At 40.7% G+C, this 24,097-nt stretch overlaps 1 protein-coding gene across 1 annotated transcript; it reads left to right on the top strand.

The window, feature by feature from the left end:
* Positions 1-667: 667 nt before the first annotated feature.
* On the top strand, positions 668-22,763 carry dnah3 (dynein axonemal heavy chain 3). The gene is made up of 62 exons (XM_028428347.1): positions 668-807; positions 1,175-1,255; positions 1,361-1,562; positions 1,681-1,726; positions 1,799-1,967; positions 2,059-2,248; positions 2,370-2,565; positions 2,734-2,859; positions 3,577-3,772; positions 3,871-4,050; positions 4,146-4,276; positions 4,364-4,469; positions 4,563-4,741; positions 4,824-5,008; positions 5,110-5,233; positions 7,126-7,279; positions 7,364-7,508; positions 7,629-7,840; positions 7,955-8,046; positions 8,126-8,240; positions 8,366-8,482; positions 8,695-8,874; positions 8,956-9,092; positions 9,333-9,534; positions 9,723-9,815; positions 9,963-10,073; positions 10,150-10,264; positions 10,358-10,556; positions 10,638-10,746; positions 10,831-10,944; positions 11,081-11,257; positions 11,338-11,429; positions 11,516-11,735; positions 11,810-11,944; positions 12,024-12,135; positions 12,225-12,466; positions 12,547-12,647; positions 12,739-12,844; positions 12,946-13,075; positions 13,161-13,391; positions 13,471-13,574; positions 13,650-13,944; positions 14,050-14,229; positions 14,313-14,436; positions 14,536-14,692; positions 14,781-14,924; positions 15,013-15,679; positions 15,750-15,915; positions 16,054-16,270; positions 16,350-16,532; positions 16,599-16,797; positions 16,876-17,389; positions 17,483-19,110; positions 19,186-19,411; positions 19,494-19,738; positions 19,886-20,002; positions 20,220-20,377; positions 20,587-20,754; positions 20,855-20,997; positions 21,115-21,319; positions 21,560-21,697; positions 21,788-22,763. Exons 1-62 carry the CDS (start codon positions 790-792, stop codon positions 22,145-22,147), a joined length of 12,108 nt encoding a protein of 4,035 aa, XP_028284148.1. The 5' UTR covers positions 668-789; the 3' UTR covers positions 22,148-22,763.
* The last annotated feature ends 1,334 nt before the right edge of the window (positions 22,764-24,097 follow it).

The following is a 24,097-nucleotide window of genomic DNA, read 5'->3' as shown; positions in this document are numbered from 1 at the left end:
AAAATACATTAAACTTTCAGTTTTACTGCACACAATTGTTACAAAGTTACATTTGGAGTGGATACATATTAATTAGGGTTAATCATCATGATTGATCCAGTTCAAATTCTTAACACATTTAAAGCATTTGCGGTGGGGAACAAAGCTGGATGGTGGTGTAGGGGAATCATAGTTGGTTTAGGTGCGAGAGGTTCCAGGTTCGAAACTTATGATATGCGAATCAGCAAGAGGTCCTCCACACACAGACAGTTTTGCCTATGCAAGAGAAACGTGATCAATAAAATGTCTTTTACTAAAATGTACACAATGACAAATTGCGATTAATTAATAATTTATTTATTTAGTTTTTGATGCACTATGTACAGTTTTCTTATAAACCACTTCTACCTCCACTCACCTGTGCAATAACTGTTAATAAACTGCGTTTAATGATATGGAATTCTAACAATTAAAATAATTGTGAATAGTTTGTGCATCTAAGTACTATAATTAACTCATATTTAATACAAGTATCAATATGGCTAATGTATTTCACTATCTAACTAATTTATTACTATATATTGATATGTAGTCATATACCACATACCCGATCTAATCACATGACTCTATGCCGTTCGAAGCACTCAACTTCTTCAAACGTCACTGAAGTGGTTTAAACGTCACTACTCACGTGACCGAAGCAAGTCTCGGCACAGTGGTTCGAAACAATTGCTTCGTGAGCTACCGCGCGTGTTTTGTCATATTGATATGTTATTTTGAAGTTTCATCACAATAGCTGGCAATTTGAACATGGAACGACAGAAGCAGGTAGGCTGCTGTTTACCTTTTTATTCCGTTTCTTCTAACCTGTTTTACGTCTTGAACAACGACAGTATTTGACAACCTCCTACTTGATTGCTTCTAGAAAAAACATTATGATTTACATTAAACAGAGGACCTTGTCATTAATATAATATGAGGTTCAGGCTGTGGAACACGTTCTTGGTCAGAAATTTCAGAATGAAACGGGAAACTATCCGCGGTCTGTTTGTCGTCATGGTTACAGTAATACACACTTTCACTTTCCAATTCCGGGGTTTGTGCTCACTACATCAGTTCACCTTCAGTTTTATTTGTGCTGAATCTGTTTTTATTATGTGTTTGTGTTGTAACTCACTCTTTGCCTGTACTACAGATGGATGATGACTCCACCTCCGATATGAGCCAGAGCATGATGTATTCTGTTCCACGAGCTTTGGACTCAGAACGAGATCACGTAAGTTTTTTCTTATACATCACTTTATTATAGGGACTTATTCTTTATTCAGTGCATTTATGTGTAGATCTTTAACCATATTAACCAATTCATGTGTTACCCCAGATTGGGCATGGTCTTTACCCGCCCATCCTTCAGGCCAGTTCATGGACTCTGGCAACTCCATACAAAGAGCTACGTCATCACAGAACTCCTACTGAAATTGTTGGAAACAATTACAGGCCCCTGGCTAAGGACCTGAAAGTTAGTCAACTCCAACGCAGACAACACACTCTCCACCAGTCTGTGGCAAAACCAGCAAGGCTCTGTATCCTTTAAACTTTGTTGCATGCCAAATCTTGATCTGTAGGGATTGCCTTTGCCTGATCATTTAATGAGTAAACAGTGCTCTTGACATTCAGTTTTGATCTTAATGAGGCTCTTAGCACCACTTACATCTAGAAGGAGACAAACAGTAACATCAAGGAAAAGGTAATATTACTTTAAAACCAGCACATTTCAGCAGTACCTTCATCTTGATCTGACTTATTCATACTTTCACAGAGCTGCATCATCACTTGCTTCAGATTCATCTAAGGCAAAGCCTGATCCTGAAGAGCCACCTGCCCCCAGGAGCCGGCCCATGAGTCCTACAGAGCAGCTCGACATTATGATTAAGCAAGAGAAGAATATAGCAGCTACTCAGATGAAGCCTTCTTGCAAAGACCTAGAAGCAAGTTTCAGTGAATTCAATAATAAAGTAATTGGTTGCTGATTCAAATGCTTTGAGTTGTAGACTTATGATCTTGACTTTTGTCACACAGAGGTATACCCACTACATCACCACCATCCCCGACCCTGTGGTTGCCTCTCAACCATCCCAGCAGATGACCAACATTAAGCATTTGCTGTTTCCTGAGTCCGAGTGCAGCAGTAAACAGCTCCAGAGTTTGAGGGCAGACTTGGAGGAGGAAGTCAAAAGAGAGTATTACTTCGGCCTCAAGAAAGGCATAGGTATGAAACAATGGCTGTCATTGTGCTTTAGTTTCATTTGTCACCAGTATCAAAATCATGCAAAAAAAATTGTTATATTATCACAAGCTAACTGTGAGTCTTTATATGATTATGTGGCCAGTGGACTACATTCTGATGGACCCATCTGAGTGCCAGCGATTGTCCATAAACAGCATCCCCAAGCCTTTCCCCAGGAGAGTGATTCGTGCTCCAGTGCCATGGGCCCACAGCTACAGGAAGGCCCACATGTGGCTAAGCAAACATCTGTTTGCAGTCACTCACATTATGGTCCTATTACAGGATCTCTGGTTAAACAGGTAATAATTTTATTTACGTGAAAACATATGAAATGTACACTTTACAGAACATTAGGAATACATTTAAATATTTTAAAGGTGAACATTTCAATTTCTGCTCTTGTTACGCATACTTTTTAAATACAGGAATTGTTTACTTGCAACCTTTTGTGTTTTATCTTGTTTCAGCTTCTCATCTTTAAGATTTGTCAAACTGCAGGACCTTTTCTCCGCCAGCTTACCCCTCCTACCATCTGAGTTTGAAGAGTTTGTCCAAACGCAGTGCCAAGCTATAAGAGATGAACTGACTCAGAAGTGAGTTTTGCCAGTTTCTCTACAGGCTGCCACTGTCACTAAGCTCTATAAGCTTATGTGTGTCTTCATGTTGCCTCACACAACCAAGCAAGCAAATTCCATTATATGTACAGGATCATGTTTCCCCCTTGTCCACTTTGTCAGGCTGTCTTTCAGGGTATTACTTACACCACATCACTTCAGGATTCGTGTTGTATTGCCTTTCAGACCATGTTGTTGCTGTCAAGTATGTCTGTCTACACAACTGAATTATGAGGTGTTGTAATTTACAAAAAAGGCACCTGTTTATATTTATGTGGACAGAGTTCTCCTTGCTTATCTTTATTCTGCTGTGACTCAAGACATTTTGTGTCTCTGTGACACTGGGACATTAAAAAACACCTGTTACCAGTGCAATCTGCATTTACATAGTGTTGATTATTTTAGACATTTAAAATGATAAATAAGTCAACAGATATTTTCCTTGCAAAAAACTTAACAACGTATGGCTCCATCTTCTTAAATGTCAAAACTGAGTTGTTTTTACTGTAGTAAATTGAATGTCTTTGGGGTTTTGACTGTTCTTTGGACTAAAACATCCATCCATTAATCAAAAGAAATGAGGCTGATAAATTGACAATCAAAAATATGTTTTATCAAATATGTATCTATGTATCTTGTATATGGAAAAACAGTTTTATGTATGAATAAACCAAAAAAATCTTTTTCCTCTTAAAGCTGGCTGCCTCAATGTGCCTCACTCCTGAACACCCATGAGAACATGTGGTGTCCCCTCATACCCGAGAAGTCTGAGGAGGCTGAAGTTGCTGTCCCGGAGTTCTTCAACTGTGTGGCTGCTCTCATGTCATTGCAGCTACGAAGCTTGGTCATAGAGTCATTACAGGACTTGCTGCAATTCTTCATGATACATGAGGTTTGGCCCTCATTTTTTGTTGCTCATTTTCAGAATACAGGCGTCACTTTTAATATTGCTTTTCTTCTTTATCATCTGTCCTGCGTCTGTTTGTCCAGGAGGGCAATGACTTTGGAGAAGAGTTTGATGAGTTAAAATATCTTCAGTCTCAGGTCCTGCTAGTTAAGCTACAAGTTGACGAGCCACACATTGACTTTATTCCCAGCTTCCAGAAATGTTGGGAGGTCATTCATAGAGCCTTTATGGAAATCATCAAAAGTGCTGAGAAGCTCCCAAGGGTACAAACTTTAATGACCCTAATTCAGACAGTTTGTATCACACATATATATATTTGTGTTACACATAAATGTAACAGACATGTTTATTCACCCAGGTGGAATGTATCCTCTTTTCTGATATCAAGAACCTGTACCTACGACATGTAAGGCCTGATGAATCAGTAGTTACATACATCACCGACATAGCCAAGGATGTTTTCAACAAGAACACAGTGGGACCTGAAAAGTAATGATGTGAACTTTCTTTTATATACTTTACTCCAAAGCATTCGTAGGCATTAAGGCAATGCTAATCCCATATGTGACTTTTCAGATATTTGAATGGGTATCAGAAATACAGCAATCTACTTGACAGTACAGCAAAGCAGGACATATCAGCATTCCTCAATGAGAAGCACTCATTAGGAGGATTTACCAAAGTAAGGAAACATTTCTATCTGAACCAAATATTTCTCTTTTCATTGTACTGTCTGAACGATTTACCAAAGCACTGTCTCTTTGTTTTTCTTAAGAAAATCGAGAGCCTCAGTCACCTAAAGAAGCAGATCTCCTCCCTGCGTGTCACTGTGCCTCTCTCCATGTTTTGTCTGTATGCTGGCAAACTGAATGAAGACCTGTGTGACCGTGTTGAGAGGCTGAAAGATAAGATCATCATGTTTCAAGTGGAAGAGAACCGTGAGCTTAACACGAGGTAAGAAGACACTAGCATGCTGTATGCCTTTTCAATGTATTTTCAAGACACAAGATGTCATCTATATCTGGTTTTCTCACAGGATCTGTCAAAAGCATGAGGAGATTAAAGACACTGTCAGAGGCACACCGCAAAACACAGAGGAGCTGTTGTCTCTGAACCAGTACATCAAAAAGACCAGTGATGTGACCCTTCATAAGCTGAGAGATGAGATTGCTGAAGCAGCATGCCGCCTCGTCTTTCTCATGGACTATGATAAACTGCCTTGTATGTCCCATACAACTACCTCTGGATATTCTCATTCCATAGAACTGTACATTTGCTGATGCTTTTTTTTGTTTTGTTGCCTGGGTTCTTTCTTCCTCCAGCTGATGATTTAAGGCTGAACTCCCGCATTTTCCAGTGGCCCAGTCAGATCCTGAATGAACTTGAGCACAACAGGAATCGTTTGGACAACATGAGAAGGGAGGCTGAGGACAATACCCAAACAAGGTTAAAGAATGACACAATTCACAGTTCAAGTGAATCACTACCTTTACATTTCTCACCTGCACCTATAGGCTCTACCCTGTGTCTGGGTGTATTGGTCCATCAAGAGGAAGTTATATTGTTTTATCATTATTTGATTGTTTCAGGGTAGGGATGTAACAGTTAATCAACTTTAGATTAATTGTCGTTAAGAATTTGATAGATTAAATTAATCAACACACACACACACACACACGCACACACACACACACACACACACACACGTGTGTACAGCTGTAACTCCCACTAGCGGACAGAGAGCACGCATTGAAAACCGCGTCAAGTGCGCGCTGTCTGTTAGTAATGTGGCGACATGCTGGTGAAATGACCAGCCTAACTACATGTAACAATACCAACAACGCCACCTCGGGAGAGTGCCCGAGGATACACCAGTAATGACTATACAATCTCCAAAAAGAAGGCACTCATGTTCGGTACCCAGGGAGGCAAGACACAGGGTCCCAAGGCAAAGAATACAATTTTATTATAAACAATAGGCAGTAAAATCAGTAGGCCGAAACAGGCTAAAAGTTTTTCCACTTAAAAAGACTAAGAGCAGTTGGGGGCTTTCTGTCCATGGGTTGGAGTGGTGAAAGGGGGACGGAAAGAGTCCAATTAAAGCAAAGATAAATAAATGAATTCACCCCACACGTACGTGCCACTCACTCCAAAGTAATGTGCAAAACCTTTAGCCCGAATAACACAGCACACCAAGAGGACACCACCGCCACCACCGTCGGCTGCCAACGCTATTAAAACAAAGGGAGAAAGAGAGCCAACCGTCAAGTTATGATTGAATAAAACCAATAAAAATACTGAAATAGCAACAAAATAAGGAAACTAATGAAAACAAAAATAACCACATAAAGCCAAAGCTGCATCCAAGCAGGTATAATCAAATAACAGAAATGATAAAAATAAAGGAAAGGAAATTAAACTAACATAAGCAGCGGAATCAATGAACACACAAACAATACAGGTTACAACCCCTGTACTTTAGTCCCTGTTTCCCCACATACACACACCCACACTCACACACAGGGCCGGCCCAAGCCTTTATGGGGCCCTAAGCAAAATTTCATACCGCCACCTCAGCATCAGATGCTTCATCATCCATAGGCTGCACTGTGTGTAATATCATCTCGTTTGTATTAAAGGTAGGGTAGGAAATTTTGAAAACTCAGTGAGAGTCAGCCAGATTTTGAAAGTAAACACACGGCCCTTTCTCTCGGAGTTTACCTCGAAGCCATGCCTCCCAACCAGTCTGTGACTTTGGCCAACATGCACATACCTCTCTGATGCGCGCAGAGCAGGAAGAGAGTGACAACCAGTGCAGGGGCGCCTCGCAGGATTGGCTGATGTTTTTAGCATTTTGTAGCTTCCACAGATGATTAATAGTCTTTGTTTTAAAGCGAAACTGACAAACTAATTGAATTGTAAAGAGAGGTTATTGTAAAGAGAGGTTACACTTATTTAACAAAAAGTGCATCAGAAGGAAATCTCCTACCCTACCTTTAATTAATGTTTTTTTAAAAACAAAAATATACTGAAAATAAAAAAAATAAAAATTTCTACAAAAATAGAACTGACTGTTCTAAAGGAGGCCCTGTAAATGTACTGTCACCTTTCTCAGATTAAAGGAGATTATAGGTGCTACTAATGTTTTACTTGTAAATAGTCCACTAGGTTAATAAACCTTAAGGAATATGACATGCAAATTTTATTTAGTAAACAATGTTTAGTTTTTAGTCTTAGTGAAACTGATGGAAATTTAGGCCCATTAATCGTTAATAGATCGATAAGGTCATTCAACTATCAATTAATGAATTAATCAATCATTTTTATCCCTATTTCAGGGTGTTTAACTTTGAACAGAAGCTGCAGGAATTGGACAGAGAGTTGAAGACATTTAAGGAAAAGGAAAGGATGAGCATGAATGAAATAAAGAACAACGTTGCAAGTCTCTCTCAAATCAATACCGAACTGGAGAGTGCTCTCAGTGAACTAGAGGTAAGAGTGCAGTCTTAAAATCCAAGATCAAATTGCATATAGTAAGGCTTCAGGAATACATTTATACTGCTGTCATTTATTCAGGACATCAACAAGGAGCAGACATTGTTGGAGTTGGAACAGAGCCAGTTCCCAATGCTGCAAACTCTGCTTGCTGATAAACAGCCACATGAACAGCTCTGGAACACAGCACTGAACTTTCAGAACATGTCAGAAGTGTGGATGAATGGTAATATTTTGCACTCAGGAAACTACATTTATTATGTTTTTTTTGTCACACCTGATGTGTGGCTGCATTTTATATGTTGTAAAGTGCATAAATAACAACCAGTGTTGTTTAAACTACCAGGTCCCTTTCTGCACTTGGATGCTGAAAAAGTCTCTGATGAGCTGGATGTCATGTGGAGGACTATGCATAACCTGACAAAGACTTTATCTAATCTTCCTGGGCCTTGCCATGTGGCCACCATCTTCAAAACAAACACAACGAAGTTTAAGCAGCATTTGCCCATCCTGATGACCATCTGTAATCCTGGTATCAAAGATCGCCACTGGGAGATGGTCAGTTGATAACTTGTAGTCATACATCGTCAGTCTAAGGACTAAATGTCCTGCATCTCCTGTGATCCATGACATTGGTCTGAATAAGTTATAACAATTGTCGTCTGCTTGCAGATTAGCAGCGTAGTAGGGTTCAGTGTCAAACCGGATGCGAACAGTTCACTGCTGAACATGTTGGATCTCGGTCTTTCCGAGTTCTCTGATAAGTAAGATCTTGACATGCATGTGCCACAATTACAGGACACTTGTGCCTTGATTTGGGATTTTTTTTTACCTTTGGCTCAGGCTAGAAGAGATTGGAGCATCTGCTAGTAAGGAGTACTCTCTGGAAAAGTCCATGGAGAAGATGAAAAATGAATGGGCTGAACTGCACTTGTCTTTCATTGCCTACAGAGATACAGTATGACAATCACATACCACACACTTATCTGATATGCTTGTTACATGATTCCAATGGTTATATAGTATGTATAGTAGTATGTATTGTCCCTCTTTGTACTTTTAACTCTTTACATTGTCTGATAGGGAAGCAAAATTGTGTCAGCTGTGGATGACATACAAGTCCTTCTGGATGACCACGTTATTAAGACGCAGACCATGAGAGGTTCTCCTTTCATTGAGCCAATAGAGATCGAATGTAAGGTGAGACATTGATACATGTCACTTTTGATGGACACATCCAGTGGGAGTGGATATGGATAACGTTATTGAAAGGAAGATCATTCTAACATGATTTAAATGTTTGTTTGTTTTTTATTTAAATGCTTGCTACTAATAATGCCACCCAGAGTGCACCTCCACTGTCTCCATTTGCCATTAGTGTTTCTGTCTTCTTACATTATCTTCCTTCTTAGCAATGGGAGGATAAGCTGCTGAGTATGCAGGACATCCTGGATTGTATGTTGAAGTGTCAGGCTACGTGGCTGTACCTCGAACCCATCTTCAGCTCAGAGGATATCATTGCCCAAATGCCTGAAGAGGGCCGTAAGTTTTCCATTGTGGATGGTTACTGGAAGAATATCATGGCTGAGGTGGTAAGACCCTCATATGCAGCTCTTTGTTCTAGTGGGTTTTTTTTCTGTTACTGGATCTTTTGTATGATTACTCTGATCCAGGTTAAGGACACACGTGTGCTGGTGGCTACAGGCCAGCCCAACATGCTAGAAAGACTACAGGAATCCATTGTGCTCCTAGATGACATTCAAAAAGGCCTTAATAACTACCTGGAACAGAAGAGGCTCTATTTCCCAAGGTTCTGACACTAGTTTTAGCCATAATTGCACCTCTTTATACATATGAGCATTTTATATCTTCTTCCTGAAATGACAGCTATATAGAATTTAATACATTTTAGTAATGTAAATGTCTAATGAAAATTCCTGAGTGCATAACAGAACAAGATTTTTAAAACAATGACATCTTTTTTTGTCTCCATCTTGTCAAGTAGTTGTTTAAGTTTTCTCTGTTGTCTCTATCTTGATCATCTTTCCAGATTCTTCTTCCTGTCAAATGATGAGCTGCTGGAGATTCTGTCACAGACCAAAGACCCCCTGTGTGTGCAACCCCACCTGAAGAAGTGCTTTGAGGGCATTGCAAAGCTTGAGTTTACTAAGGACAAGGAAATTACTGGCATGATCAGCTCTGAAAAGGAGATTGTGCCCTTCACAGAAATGATTTATCCAGCGCATGCTAAGGTATGAAACGTGTTAGGTTTAGTAAGTAGGACCCAAAAACAGGACAGAGATTGGTGTGCATTTTGAAGCACAAATCATAACCAAAAAATAAACCAAGTCCATATTAACAACAAAACGGTTGTATTTGGATGTATGCTTTACATCTTTTTCTGTTGTTTTTTTTCTGTTTTGGTGCACTGCCATTTTAGGGCATGGTGGAGAAGTGGCTGCTGCAGGTAGAGAAACTGATGCTCAGGAGTGTTCAACATGTCATCCATCAAGGAGTGATTCAGTATGCAGAGGTGCTTTGATTCACTTATTTTTGAATCTTTAATGAACTTTTGGTTTGATAAAACAATAATTTAATTCTGAAAACATGAGCAGTATTCAAACATAAAGCAGATAAAAGTTTTTGAAAGATTTTTTACATACTTTATTTTCTCCTTTAGTTACCCAGGAAGAAGTGGGTGTTGTTGTGGCCTGGCCAAGTGGTCATTTGTGCCTCCTCCATCTTTTGGACCAGCGAAGTGTCTGAAGCCATCCAGACCAACTCTTTGCCAGTTAGTATCTAAATCCACAGTCTTTTAATGTTAAAGTACATATTACTTATTATTATTATTATTTTATTTTCCACAGGCCTATGTGGAGAAGTGTAATGCCCAGATTGCTGACATTGTGGAGTTGGTGCGTGGGAAACTACCAGGAGGGGCAAGGATGACCCTTGGTGCTCTGACTGTGATTGACGTTCATGGTAATATCTAAATACCAAAATATTAATAAAATATATTTTCAGGAGATAAAATGTGTGCCCTTGTATTTAACCCGTGCTATTTTCCTGTCGTAGCTCGTGATGTTGTGGCGAAACTGGCAGATGACTGTATCTCCTCGCTGAATGACTTTGCATGGATTTCTCAGCTGCGTTACTTCTGGGAGGGTGGAGAAGTGATGCTGCGCATGATTACGACTTGCCTTATATATGGCTATGAATATCTGGGCAATTCTCCCCGTCTGGTTATCACACCACTTACTGATCGCTGCTACAGGTAATTTTTAGGTTATTTTCATTCTTTGTACTAATATTTGTTCACAGTGTATTTTTGACACATGACTTTCTCCTATGTCAGTACTCTAATAGGGGCCTTAAAGTTAAACTTAGGAGGAGCTCCTGAGGGTCCTGCAGGAACTGGTAAGACTGAGACAACCAAAGATCTGGCTAAAGCTTTGGCTAAACAGGTACACCAACACTGTTTACAGTAAAACACTCATCAGCGGTTTGTTTGTAGTGTATTTTATCTTAAAGTGATTGTTTATTTCCAGTGTGTTGTCTTCAACTGCTCTGATGGTCTAGACTACAAGGCCATGAGTAAGTTCTTCAAAGGACTGGCTCAGTCTGGAGCTTGGGCCTGCTTTGATGAGTTCAATCGAATTGAGGTGAGCTTTAAAATGATAACTTATTTATGAATCTTTAGTAAGGGCAATTGATTTATTTGTTATGGGTTAGCTCAATATGAAGAACAGAAATATTTCTCCATTGTTACTGATAACCATATGAGTATGTGTGTCACAGGTCGAGGTTCTCTCAGTAGTGGCTCAGCAGGTCCTGTGCATACAGCAGGCCATTGCTAAAAACCTGAAGACTTTCTTGTTTGAGGGGACAGAGCTTTCCCTCAATCCAACTTGTTCAGTCTTCATCACCATGAATCCTGGATATGCCGGCAGGGCTGAGTTGCCTGACAACCTAAAGGTACATGTCAGGCCAAACACAGCAAATTAATAACCCACTGTAGGCAACAAAATTTTCCTATCTCCCTGACGATCTTGTAGGCTCTTTTCCGTACTGTGGCCATGATGGTGCCAGACTATGGTCTCATTGGAGAGATCTCATTATATTCAATGGGCTTTATCGAGTCTCGCAGGTATGAGTTATAAATGTAGTTTTTGTATAAACAAATATATTTTGGTTCATACACCAGACAAATACAATTGACCATTTCCCTGACAGTCTGGCCCAGAAGATCGTGGCCACCTACCGGTTATGCTCTGAGCAGCTGTCTTCTCAGCACCACTATGACTATGGTATGCGAGCTGTGAAGTCTGTGCTGACCGCAGCAGGAAATCTGAAGCTGAAGTACCCAGAGGAGAAAGAGAGCGTGCTGCTGCTTAGGGCACTGATGGACGTCAACATGGCCAAGTTTCTGGCACAGGATGTGCCACTGTTTCAGGTAATTTAATGGCACATTCTACTACAGTCTGATTTGAGCATAGACAGTAATTGCCCCCATACTGTTGTCCACAGGGTATCATCTCTGACTTATTCCCTGGAGTTGTACTTCCAAAACCAGACTATGATCTCCTCTTCACGGCTCTCAGTGACAATGTTGCTAAGCTTAACCTTCAGCCTGTCCCGTGGTTCATTGGAAAAATCATCCAGGTATTGAGGAAGACAAATAAGAGTTGTAACACAACAGTCATGAATGTGTTCAGGGTGTAATTTCTATGATTGTGTATAGGTGTATGAGATGATGTTGGTACGTCATGGCTTTATGATAGTAGGAGACCCTCTAGGAGGAAAGACTTCTGCCTACCAAGTTCTTGCTGCAGCACTTACAGACCTTTACAAAGGTAGAATTTATTTACAATTTACTAGTCAGTACCTTAGTAAGCTTTTACAGATGTATGTATGTATATGCTCTCTTTTTGTCTCTTTTTAGCAAATCTAATGGAGGAGTTTGCAGTGAATTATTGCATCATCAACCCAAAGGCCATCCCCATGGGCCAACTATATGGCTGTTTTGATCCAGTCAACCATGAGTGGTCTGATGGTGTCTTGGCAACCTCCTTTAGAGATCAAGCCATATCTACCTCAGAAGATCGACAGTGGATCATCTTTGATGGGCCAATTGATGCAGTCTGGATTGAGAACATGAATACGGTGTTGGATGACAACAAGAAGGTAATCTCTTTTTTGAGATTGATTTACTTGATTTAACAACTTCTAAACAAAAGCCTTACTCACTTTGGCTTCTGTAACAGCTATGTCTTATGAGTGGTGAGATCATTCAGATGAGTCCTAAGATGAGCCTGATTTTTGAAACTGCAGACCTGGAGCAAGCCTCTCCAGCTACTGTCAGTAGGTAAGTAGCAAAGGCATAGGCTGCAATGCTTATAAATGTAAATAGAAAACAAAAATATTGATGTTATTGTGGTTTTGATTTTAACTTGAAGGTGTGGTATGATCTACATGGAGCCCCACCAGCTCGGCTGGTCTCCTCTAAGAGATTCCTATATGAACACTCTACCTGACAGATTGACTACTGAACACAGGCAGCTTGTGAGATTACAGACATGCATGTTTTGATGGCTAACAAATGTTTTAACAGATGGTGTTTATATTCAAAATTCATATTTGCTCATTTGTTTAATCACCCATAGATAATGGATCTGTTTGATTGGTTAGTTCAGCCCTGTCTGGATTTCATATATAGAGAGTGTCGTTTCATGGTACAATCAACTCCCATCCACTTGGTCTTTAGTCTAATGAAGCTGTACACCTGCCTGATGGGTATGTAAGAGTCACATTTGGTTGGTTTATTGATAAACTTATATTTATGTTTGGTAATGTGTGTTAATCTTCTTGTCACCAACAGATGAATTTTCTGCACCAGATGGTGCAGAAAATATGTCCAACCAGCAGATAACCATGTGGCTGCAAAGTCTCTTTCTATTAGCAGTTGTATGGTCTCTGGGTGGGACCATAACTGGAGACACTCGTAAGAAATTTGATGTCTTCTACCGCAATCTGATCGCAGGCATGGATGACAAGCACCCCCGACCCAAGAATATCCAACTAACAAAAAACAGCATCTTCCCGGAGAGAGGTCACAAATTGTTTTTTGATATACTAATTAGGCAACTGCCTTTGAATATAATCACTGTACAATCCTTGTTGTTTTGCAGGCACTGTTTATGATTACAACTTCCATAAGAATGGACAAGGACAATGGAATGTCTGGAGTGATTCAATCACAAAGGAAGAGACAGTAATACCACCTGGAGCCAATGTGAGTATGTTTATATCTCATATGTTTCTGCTGTTAAAGATACCATGTTCCCTGAAACTCTGCTTTCCTTACCAGGTGTCAGATCTCATCATTCCCACCATGGAGACAGCACGTCAGCTTTTTTTCCTGCATACCTACCTGGCACATGAAATACCCATGCTGTTTGTGGGACCAACAGGCACTGGAAAATCTGTCATTAACAAAAGCTTCTTGGTAAAGCTGCCTAAAGAGCAATATACACCAAACTGCATCAACTTCTCAGCCCGCACCTCAGCAAATCAGACCCATGACATTATTATGGCAAAGTTGGACCGAAGAAGAAAGGGCGTATTTGGGCCTCCTGTGGGAAAGAAGTGTGTCGTTTTTGTTGGTAAAGGCTTTGCGCATACAGTACTTACCTGCATTTACGAGTTAGGAGTTAGGAGTTAGGATATTAAATATTGAGAATTTTATAGTTATTAATACCTCTTCACAGATGATCTGAACATGCCAGCTAAAGAAATTTATGGTGCCCAGCCTCCAATTGAGCTGTTAAGACAGTGGCTTGACCACCACCACTGGTATGACAAGAAGGACACCTCCAGGCTGAACATAGTGGATGTTCTATTTATGTCTGCAATGGGGCCTCCTGGTGGTGGAAAGAATGACATTACAGGTACGCCAAAAATATTTATTCTGTGGGATAAAGTGGTATTACTGTGGGGTTTACTGTGACTAACAAAATGTTTGAAATGCTAGGCCGTTTCATCCGCCACTTGAATATCATCTCAATTGATTCCTTTGATGATGATACACTGACTAAGATATTTAGCTCCATTGCTGACTGGCATTTCAAAAAAGGGTTTGATGCCTCTTTCAACAGGTAACCTATTTTAATAATGCATTTATTATATATTTCAGAAGAATTACCATAATTTTTATTGTGGTAAAAAAAAAATAAACTTACTTTCTTTTGTCCAAGGCTGTCAAAGATCATGATTCAGGCCACAATGGCTGTCTATAAGGATACTATGGACAGCTTCCTTCCAACTCCATCTAAGTCCCACTACATCTTCAACCTTCGAGACTTTGCTCGAGTAATACGAGGTGTACTCCTAACTCCTCATACACACATGCAGGTTAGAGTGGTATAGGAAGAGGTTTAATTAACTGTCCTGTATTCCTCTCATATATATGTCATATATTGTTTTGTATGCATTATGTCAGGATGGAGATAAATTGATCCGTCTGTGGATTCATGAGGTCTACCGTGTTTTCTATGATCGACTTATCGACGACAAAGACAAGGAAACATTTTTTATTATTGTCAAAGAGCAAACATCAAGCGTCTTCAAGCAGAGTTTGGAAAAGGTGCAAACTTTTGATTTGTGTAACTGTTTTTCAGCACTACATTTAAAGCTTCTGTGTTGCATTCTAAACCTCTCCCATGTTTGTCTAGCTCCTGAGCCACCTCAGCCCAGATGGCAGGGTAGTAGATGAGAATATCCGTAGCCTGTTCTTCGGTGACTATGCCAAACCTGATTCTGACACTAGGGCATATGATGAGATTACAGACTTGCATGCCTTACAAGAGGTGATGGAGTTCTACCTGGATGAGTACAATAACTGCAGCAAAGCTCCTATGTCCCTTGTAATGTTTAAGTTTGCCATTGAGCACATTTCCCGCATCTGCCGTGTACTGAAACAAGACAATGGCCACCTTCTTCTTGTTGGCATTGGTGGCTCGGGGCGGCAAAGCACCACAAAGCTGGGCACTTTCATCAGTGATTATGTCATGTTCCAAATTGAGCTGACTAAGAACTACAGCATGTCTGACTGGCGTGAGGATCTGAAAAGAATGATGCTTAAAGCAGGCATCGAGGGAAAGAATCTGGTGTTTTTGTTCACCGACAGCCAAATCAAGGATGAAGCCATGCTTGAAGATGTGAACATGCTGCTCAACACAGGTGATGTACCTAATATCTTTGCTGCTGATGAACGTGCGGACATCATTGAGAAAGTCCAAGGAATTGCACGGATTGAAGGCAAAAAGATTGATGCAACCCCTCTCTCAATGTACAACTTCTTTATTGACCGTGTGAGGGCCAACCTTCACATTGTGCTAGGTAGGCACCTGTATGTTTTTGAATGGACTTTTTGTGAGTAAATCTAACTGGAAAATGCTTTATTTGACAGCCATGAGTCCCATCGGCGATGCATTTAGAAACCGACTTCGAATGTTTCCCTCCATTATCAACTGCTGCACAATTGACTGGTTCCATGCATGGCCAAATGATGCCCTGGAAATGGTGGCCCATAAGTTCCTGGAGGATGTGGAAATGGAGAGTGACATTAGACTGGAGTAAGAAAATCTAAAATTATCTTCAAAAACCTGACATTCTTTCACAGCTCAGCCTTCAGCATGGATTTAGTTTGCACTGCATTGTGTCCTTTGCTTACGTGTTTTTTTTTTTTTTTTTGCCTCTTTCCTGTTTCTAAGGGTTGTGGAGATGTGCAAGACCTTCCAGACAAGTGTCAGAGAATTGTCTGAAAGGTACTTCTTTCAGTTAAGGAGACACAACTATGTCACGCCCACCTCCTACCTTGAGCTCATTCTTACCTTCAAGACTCTGCTCCAATCTAAGAGGAATGAAGTAAACACAACAAGGAACCGCTATATTGTTGGTCTCCAGAAACTGGAGTTTGCTGCATCTGAGGTATTGTACCTTGCATTGCCCTGTCAAGTGTGCATTTATGATATTAACATTCTTACCTAGTATTGCCTCACACTTACAGGTAGCTGTGATGCAGCAAGAGCTGACTGCCTTGCAACCGGAGCTCATCCAGACCTCAGCTGAGACTGACAAGATGATGGTTAAAATTGAGGGGGAAACGGTAGAGGTAGATGCTAAGAAAGAACTTGTATCTGCGGATGAGAAAGTGGCTAATGAGGCAGCAGCTGCTGCTCAAGCCATTAAGGTATGTCAAATTTCAGAAGCAATGACACATTTTGGAAGTGCAGCTTTGACACCACTTGTTTTACAGGATGAGTGTGAGGGAGACTTAGCAAAAGCAATGCCTGCATTGGAGGCTGCCCTGTCAGCCTTGGACACGTTGAAACCATCAGATATCCAAGTAGTTAAGTCTATGCAGAACCCACCAGGTCCAGTCAAGCTGGTAATGGAGTCTATCTGTGTCATGAAGGGTATCAAACCAGATAGAAAAAATGATCCCTCTGGCTCAGGTAAGATCACAACTTTGTCAATGGTATGAAGATAATTATTATATTATTATAAGTTCATACTGTTGAAATATGTTGCAGGTAAAATGATTGAGGACTTCTGGGGCCCTTCTAAGAAGCTCCTAGGAGACTTGAAGTTTTTGGAAAGTCTCAAAACCTATGACAAAGACAATATTCCTGCTCCAAATATCAAGAAAATCAGAGATAAGTTCATAGACCATCCTGACTTTAAGCCTTCGATCATCAAAAATGTGTCCTCTGCCTGTGAGGGTCTTTGCAAATGGGTGTGCGCAATGGAGGTGTATGAGCGTGTAGCCAAGGAGATAGCACCAAAAAAGGAAAGACTGAAGCTGGCTGAGGATGAGCTAGCTGTTCAGATGGAGAAGTTGGCTGTGAAACAAGCTGAGCTGAAAAAAGTTGTGGACAGACTGCAGAGCTTGAATGATGACCTGGCGGCCATGATGAGCAAGAAGAAGGACTTAGAGGACAACATTGAGCTGTGTTCTCAGAAACTGATCAGGGCAGAAAAGCTGATTGGAGGACTGGGTGGGGAAAAGGACAGGTGGACAGAGGCTGCAAGACAACTTGAGATTAAGTATGTTAAAGTGTAAAGTATATTTACTGTCACTGTTAGTTCTGATGTATGAGGTTTGATTGGATCTGATTGGTTCCACATTTTCTTCCACAGATACACTAATCTGACAGGTGACATACTCCTTTCCTCTGGAACTGTATCTTACCTTGGAGCTTTTACTGTAGATTACCGTGCAGAGTGCCAGAAGCAGTGGCACCTTGTGTGCCAAGAGAAAAAAATTCCTTCCTCTGAGGACTTTACCCTCAGTAACACTCTGGGTAACCAGGTGTCCATCAGGGCATGGCAGATTGCTGGACTGCCAGTGGACTCCTTCTCCATGGACAATGGTGTGATTGTGTTTAACTCCCGTCGGTGGCCCCTAATGATTGATCCTCAAGGTCAAGCCAACAAGTGGATCAAAAACATGGAGAAGGCCAATAATCTTGCTGTCATCAAACTGTCAGATGGAAATTATGTGCGTGTCTTAGAGAGCAGTATCCAGTTTGGGACCCCAGTACTCTTGGAAAATGTTGGAGAGGAACTTGATCCAGTACTTGAGCCAGTATTGTTGAAGCAGACCTTCAAACAGAAGGGTGTAGAGTACATGAAAATCGGCGAGAATATTGTGGAATATTCTAAAGGCTTTTTATTTTACATGACCACTGGACTAAGGAACCCTCACTACCTCCCTGAAGTTGCTGTTAAAGTCTGTCTGCTGAACTTTATGATCACCCCACAAGGCTTGCAGGACCAACTATTAGGGCTTGTAGCAGCCAAAGAGAAACCTGAACTGGAAGAGAAAAAGAACCAGCTCATTCTGGACAGTGCTGCCAACAACAAGCAGTTGAAGGAAATTGAAGCTAAAATCTTAGAAGTGCTGTCCTCCTCTGAGGGGAACATCCTGGAGGATGAGACTGCCATTATGGTGTTGTCATCCTCCAAAGTACTTTCTGAGAAGATCTCTGAGAAGCAAAAAATTGCCAGTGTCACAGAAAAAGAGATTGATGACACTCGTATGGGCTACCGTCCCGTGGCTGAGCACTCATCCATCTTGTTTTTCTGTATCTCAGAAATGGCCAACATCGAACCTATGTACCAGTACTCCCTGACCTGGTTCGTAAACCTCTACCTTTATTCTATTGCCAACAGTGTAAAGAGTGATGATGTGGCTAAGAGAATTAACAACATTGTTGAGCATTTTACCCTTAGCATCTACAACAATGTGTGCCGCTCACTTTTTGAGAAGGATAAGCTGCTTTTTTCTTTTCTGTTGACTGTTGGCATCATGCAGGGTAAAGGCTGCATTGATGATCAAGTCTGGCGTTTTCTCTTAACCGGTGGTATTGCTTTAGATAATCCTTATCCAAACCCTGCTCCAGGGTGGCTTTCTGACAAATGTTGGTCAGAGATTGTCAGGGCCTCAAAACTACCAAACCTGAAGGGGTTCTTTGAACATGTCCAAGATAACATTTCCAAATGGAAGAATCTGTATGATTCAGGAACGCCCCACAAAGACCAGTTGCCTGAACAATGGAGTAAATTGACGGGACTCGACCGAATGCTTGTCATTAGGTGCTTCAGGCCAGACAAATTGGTTCCAGCAGTGCAGGATTTCATAATGGACAACATGGGAAAAGCATATATTGAACCACCTACCTTTGATTTAGCGGGGAGCTACAAGGACTCCAACTGCTGCTCCCCTCTCATCTTTGTGTTGTCACCAGGATCTGATCCAACTGCAGGTACTTTCCTTAGCATGTTATGCACACGTTTTTTATGTTGACAGACTTTAACAAAATTTGACATTGCCACTTTAGGTCTGCTGAAGTTTGCAGATGACTTGCAAATGGGGGGCAATAAGACCCAAACCATTTCCCTTGGTCAAGGACAAGGACCTATGGCAGCTCAAATGATTGACAAAGCCATGAAGGAGGGCACCTGGGTAGTTCTGCAAAACTGCCACTTGGCCAGCAGCTGGATGCCCAGTTTGGAGAAGATCTGTGAGGAAACTATCACCCCAGAGAACACACACACTAGCTTTAGGTAACAAGCTCCACAGACTCAACTTAAACTTTAATTTTGCAGCAAATGCGTATTTTATGTATGTTCATGCTCTTTTCCTCAGGTTGTGGTTGACAAGCTACCCATCTGACAAATTCCCTGTCAGCATTCTGCAGAATGGGCTGAAGATGACCAATGAGCCTCCCAAAGGAATCAGAGCCAATCTGCTGCGCTCTTACCTGAGTCACCCCATCTCTGACCCTGACTTCTTCAGCAGCTCCAAGAAACAGGTCATCTGGCAGAAACTCCTGTTCGGTCTCACCTTCTTCCATGCTCTGGTGCAGGAGAGGAGGAACTTTGGACCTCTGGGTGAGAAATGCAACAATCTCTACTTCCTTTTTGCCATGTGATTCTTGTGTGATTTGTGTGTTGCATTGAGGGTTGCTGTTTTTTTATCTGGACTTTATAATTTCAATAGCACATATACACTGCAAGAACAAACCTCTTTTTTTGCAGGTTGGAATATTCCCTATGAATTTAATGAGTCTGACCTGAGAATCAGCATCAGGCAGATCCAGATGTTTCTGGATGAGTACGATGAGGTTCCTCTGGAGGCCCTCACATACCTTACAGGTGGGGGTTTGGTAGCTGTTAACTCAGCAGGGCAGCAATTTACATGAGTAAAATGAATCAAGCAGATCATGCAGATTCTTAAATCACTAAGTGCAGATATTATTTTTTTATTTTTGACATTATTTCTTGAATAACAACATAGCTCAAACATCTCCATGATCATGGCCTTTGTAGCTTTAATGATCATTGTTTTTTTTTGTTTTTTTTTTCCCCGTAGGTGAGTGCAACTATGGTGGCAGGGTTACAGATGACAAAGACAGAAGGCTGCTTCTGTCACTTCTGTCCAACTTCTATTGTTGGGAGTTGATAGAGCAGGACTGCTACCATCTGTGTGAGGGAGACCAGTATTATGTTCCTGCGCATGGCCCCTATCAGGTATTGTCAATGCCACACTGTTTAATTGTCATTTCATATGAAGCTGCTGTTAGCAAACTAACCAGAGGCTTGTTTTAAGAACTTTGCTGTGAAGGGGCCAAATAATTGTTTTAATCACACAGTGTAAGATGTATCTGAAAATGAATTTAAATGGTTTAAGTTTTTTATATTAGTGCTGAAGAACAGTGTCCTGTGTTTCTTTATTTCAGACTTACGTTGACTACATTCGAAGCCTGCCGATTTGTGCTGATCCATGCGTATTTGGACTTCATAGCAATGCTGACATTACAAAGGATAATCAGGAGACCAATCAGCTCTTAGACGGAGTACTGCTGACTCTGCCCAGGCAGTCAGGGAGTGGAGCTAAGTCTCCTCAGGTCACATTTGCTGTTGTTTCAGACTTTAGATTTATGTCTTACATCCTTAAGATGCCAAACCATTATGCCTAAGGTATTGCATTGTTTCTTTCTGTTGCAGGAAGTCGTAGATGAGCTTGCAGAGGACATTTTGTCTAAGCTGCCTACAAACTTTGACATAGGCATGGTGCTGGATAAATACCCAGTTATGTATGAAGAATCTATGAATACTGTTTTGAGGCAGGAGGTCATCCGCTTCAACAGGTAATCAATGTTCACGCAATTACACCAGATAACAAAGGATTTGTGTTTATTGAGCTGTTTGTGCAGAAATGCTTTTACCATTAACCCTGAAATCACCCTCATATCCCCTTTGGTTAGACTTACAGATGTGGTGCGTGTCAGCTTGGTAAACATACGCAAAGCTCTGAAGGGCCAGATTGTTATGTCTTCAGAACTTGAGAACGTCTTTAACAGCATGCTGGTAGGCAAGGTGCCCGCTATGTGGGCAGCCAAGTCTTATCCCTCTCTCAAGCCGATGGGGAGCTACGTGACTGATTTCTTAGCCAGGCTACAGTTCTTACAAGTAAGAATTATGATTGTTTTGGGTCACACTTGGAGAATGACTGTGGAGAGGAATGTAGTGCATACTAATTAGATCAGGGCCACTAGCATACTGTAGATATGTGTGCATGTAAATATTTCTTTTCAGTATATATTAGTGAAAGCAGACATCACAATTGATTATTATAAATCTATTTCAGTGATTTTTTTTATGCACTTGCAATACCCACTGATTCATATACATTGTTGTTGCTCTTGACAGGATTGGATCGATAATGGCCCACCTACAGTCTTCTGGCTCTCAGGCTTTTATTTCACACAATCATTTCTTACTGGAGTGTCTCAGAACTTTGCCAGGAAGTATACCATCCCCATTGACTACATTGGCTTTGAATTTGAGGTGTATATTTCTAACCTAAACCATATTCAATCTCAATCATTTTAGGGATCAACCATACTAATATTCTTATGTGTGCTATGTGTGCTCCAGGTAACCAGAGAGGAGACCCACATGGATGAAAAGCCAGAGGATGGAGCTTATGTTAGGGGTCTTTTTATGGAAGGGGCACGCTGGGACAGGCAGAACATGGTCATCGGAGAGTCTTTGCCCAAGATTCTCTTTGACTCTTTGCCTATCATCAAGCTCAAGCCAGGAGAAATGGCCAGGAGAAACTTTTTACATGAACACATCTACGTGTGCCCTGTTTACAAAACCAGCGCTCGCAGAGGTACCTTGTCCACCACCGGACACTCTACCAACTATGTCATGTCCATCGAGTTGCCCTCTGACAAGCCACAGAAACACTGGATTAACCGTGGGGTGGCATGCCTCTGCCAGCTGGATGACTAAGTTTTAACATAAGTTGAGTCAACTATTTAATTGTATCTAGGCTAGACACACATTATATATTTTGTGCTATCAGGCTATCTATCAGGCTTTCACCTTTATATTACTAATGGTTCCTGTTTATTTCTGTTCAACACAGGAAACATACGATTTGACACTGACAGAATGTTTACTGATAATAGTTGCACTGTTGTGCACTTTACAGTATGGTTATAGCTTTTTACAATGGTGGTGGTGGTTAAGCATTTACTTGATTATTGTCAATAAAATATGGCAAGATCAAGATCATTTTAATGACCATTTCTGTTGATGATCAGATTGCATTTGGTTTCACTATCAGTTAAACAGCACGTCCATGTTTGTTGAAACTACCCGACTGCACCATAGTGTCTGTCTAGTCCACATTTATCAATTAACATCACAAGCATTAAACTTCATTTAATTAAGGGTAAGCAGACTGTAAACTTTCATCTCAACCAGCACCAGCAGCGTGAGTTCTGAAGACAAACATTAGATGGCAGCAAAGGCAAACCAACGCTTGAGTTTTTTTGTCTGACTTTTGAGCCCATGGGAATGTTTGTGCAAATTATATTAATAAAATACAATTTTACCAACTGTACCATTTCTTCTTAAGATGTGCATTCATTGTGCATATACAGCTAAAGGGTGAAAGGACAAACTCTGGGACAGTGATGACAGAATATCCATTTCTACCTGTCTGACCATCTTTGATTGATATCTGACAAACTGATTCATGACTTTATTGTGAAATACTATATGATTTACTATAGGATTATTTCCAAGAGTTTAAATCGAGGCAAATGGACTCAAGGATTGTTTTTTGAAGACGTTTTGCCACTCCCCCAAGTGGCTTTTCCTAGTTCTGCTGACTTGGGGGAGTGGCGAAACGTCTTCAAAAAACAATCAATCAAATCCTTGAGTCCAGTTGCCTCGATTTAAACTCTTGGAAATGACTATGACCTGGATGAATGAGAGCATCCACAGATATATAGGATTATTGTTGTCCTCCATGTATAGGCAGTACATTATGTAACACAGAAAGCCACAATCAAATCAAATCACAGTATTTTTTTCATATATAGCTTAAACTTTTAAGGAGGGTGTTTACATTAGGTGAAGTTTTACATTCTCAACCCAATAACTTCAGTTCAGACAGATGATGGTGGTGAGTGGAGCTGCCTGGCTGTATTTATGTCTGCAATGCTTGATGTTCTCTGCAGTCAGCACTTATGGCTTTAAGCATAAATCATCTGACATCTGAATTCAGCACCTGCACCATAACCCACCTTACAAAATGAAACATTACAACCTTAAATCCAATAAGCTCCAAACTGAAGTGGAGATGTGTGCTCAGTAGTAGTGTGAACCAAACTTGGACATCTCTAGAATCTTATCTGTCCTATATCCTTGGAGTTCAGTCTTCAAAAATGAATTACACTCATTTTAAGGTGCTTGTATGTGTGTCACAGGACTTCAATTTTCTTTCTGTTCTCTCCCACAGAGAAACTATACTTTGACTTTTTCTTTCTAATAGTGGAGTTTTTTACATGTAGCCTAATTTGTAATTTGTACCCTGAAATGAAACAAGAGACATAGCCTCTATCTTGTCCTTACCGGCCTCCTCCAGCTAAATGAAAACTGAACTGTGAAATCACAGGCATCTCTACTGACGCTTAACCAGAGCGTGACACCTTTATTTACTCAGAGTTGCATTACAGAAATCTGCCTCAGTTCTCTGAGTAATGACACCCAGTGTGCAGCTTTTATTGCAGTCATTACATTAATGCAGGACCGATAATGAAATGGAAAAGTCTCTACTTTGTCTCTTCAGATAAGGTTCCTGTAATTACAGCGAAAAAGAGAACTTTTATCATATTAATCACACAAGGCACCAGTGTTGTGATCTTGATTTGTGGAAGTGGCAACAGTCAA

The sequence above is a fragment of the Parambassis ranga genome, chromosome 2 (assembly GCF_900634625.1).
Source record: "Parambassis ranga chromosome 2, fParRan2.1, whole genome shotgun sequence".
Lineage (NCBI taxonomy): Eukaryota > Metazoa > Chordata > Actinopteri > Ambassidae > Parambassis > Parambassis ranga.
Note: the sequence above shows the minus strand (reverse complement) of the source record. Positions and strands in the feature narration are given on the sequence as shown.

Bases quoted from the DNA above. Each gene is read 5' to 3' on its own strand.
- dnah3 (XM_028428347.1), top strand. The intron at 10,265-10,357 runs GTAATATCTAAA...TTCCTGTCGTAG, and splicing joins GACTGTGATTGACGTTCATG to CTCGTGATGTTGTGGCGAAA. The intron at 15,680-15,749 runs GTAGGCACCTGT...TTTATTTGACAG, and splicing joins CAACCTTCACATTGTGCTAG to CCATGAGTCCCATCGGCGAT.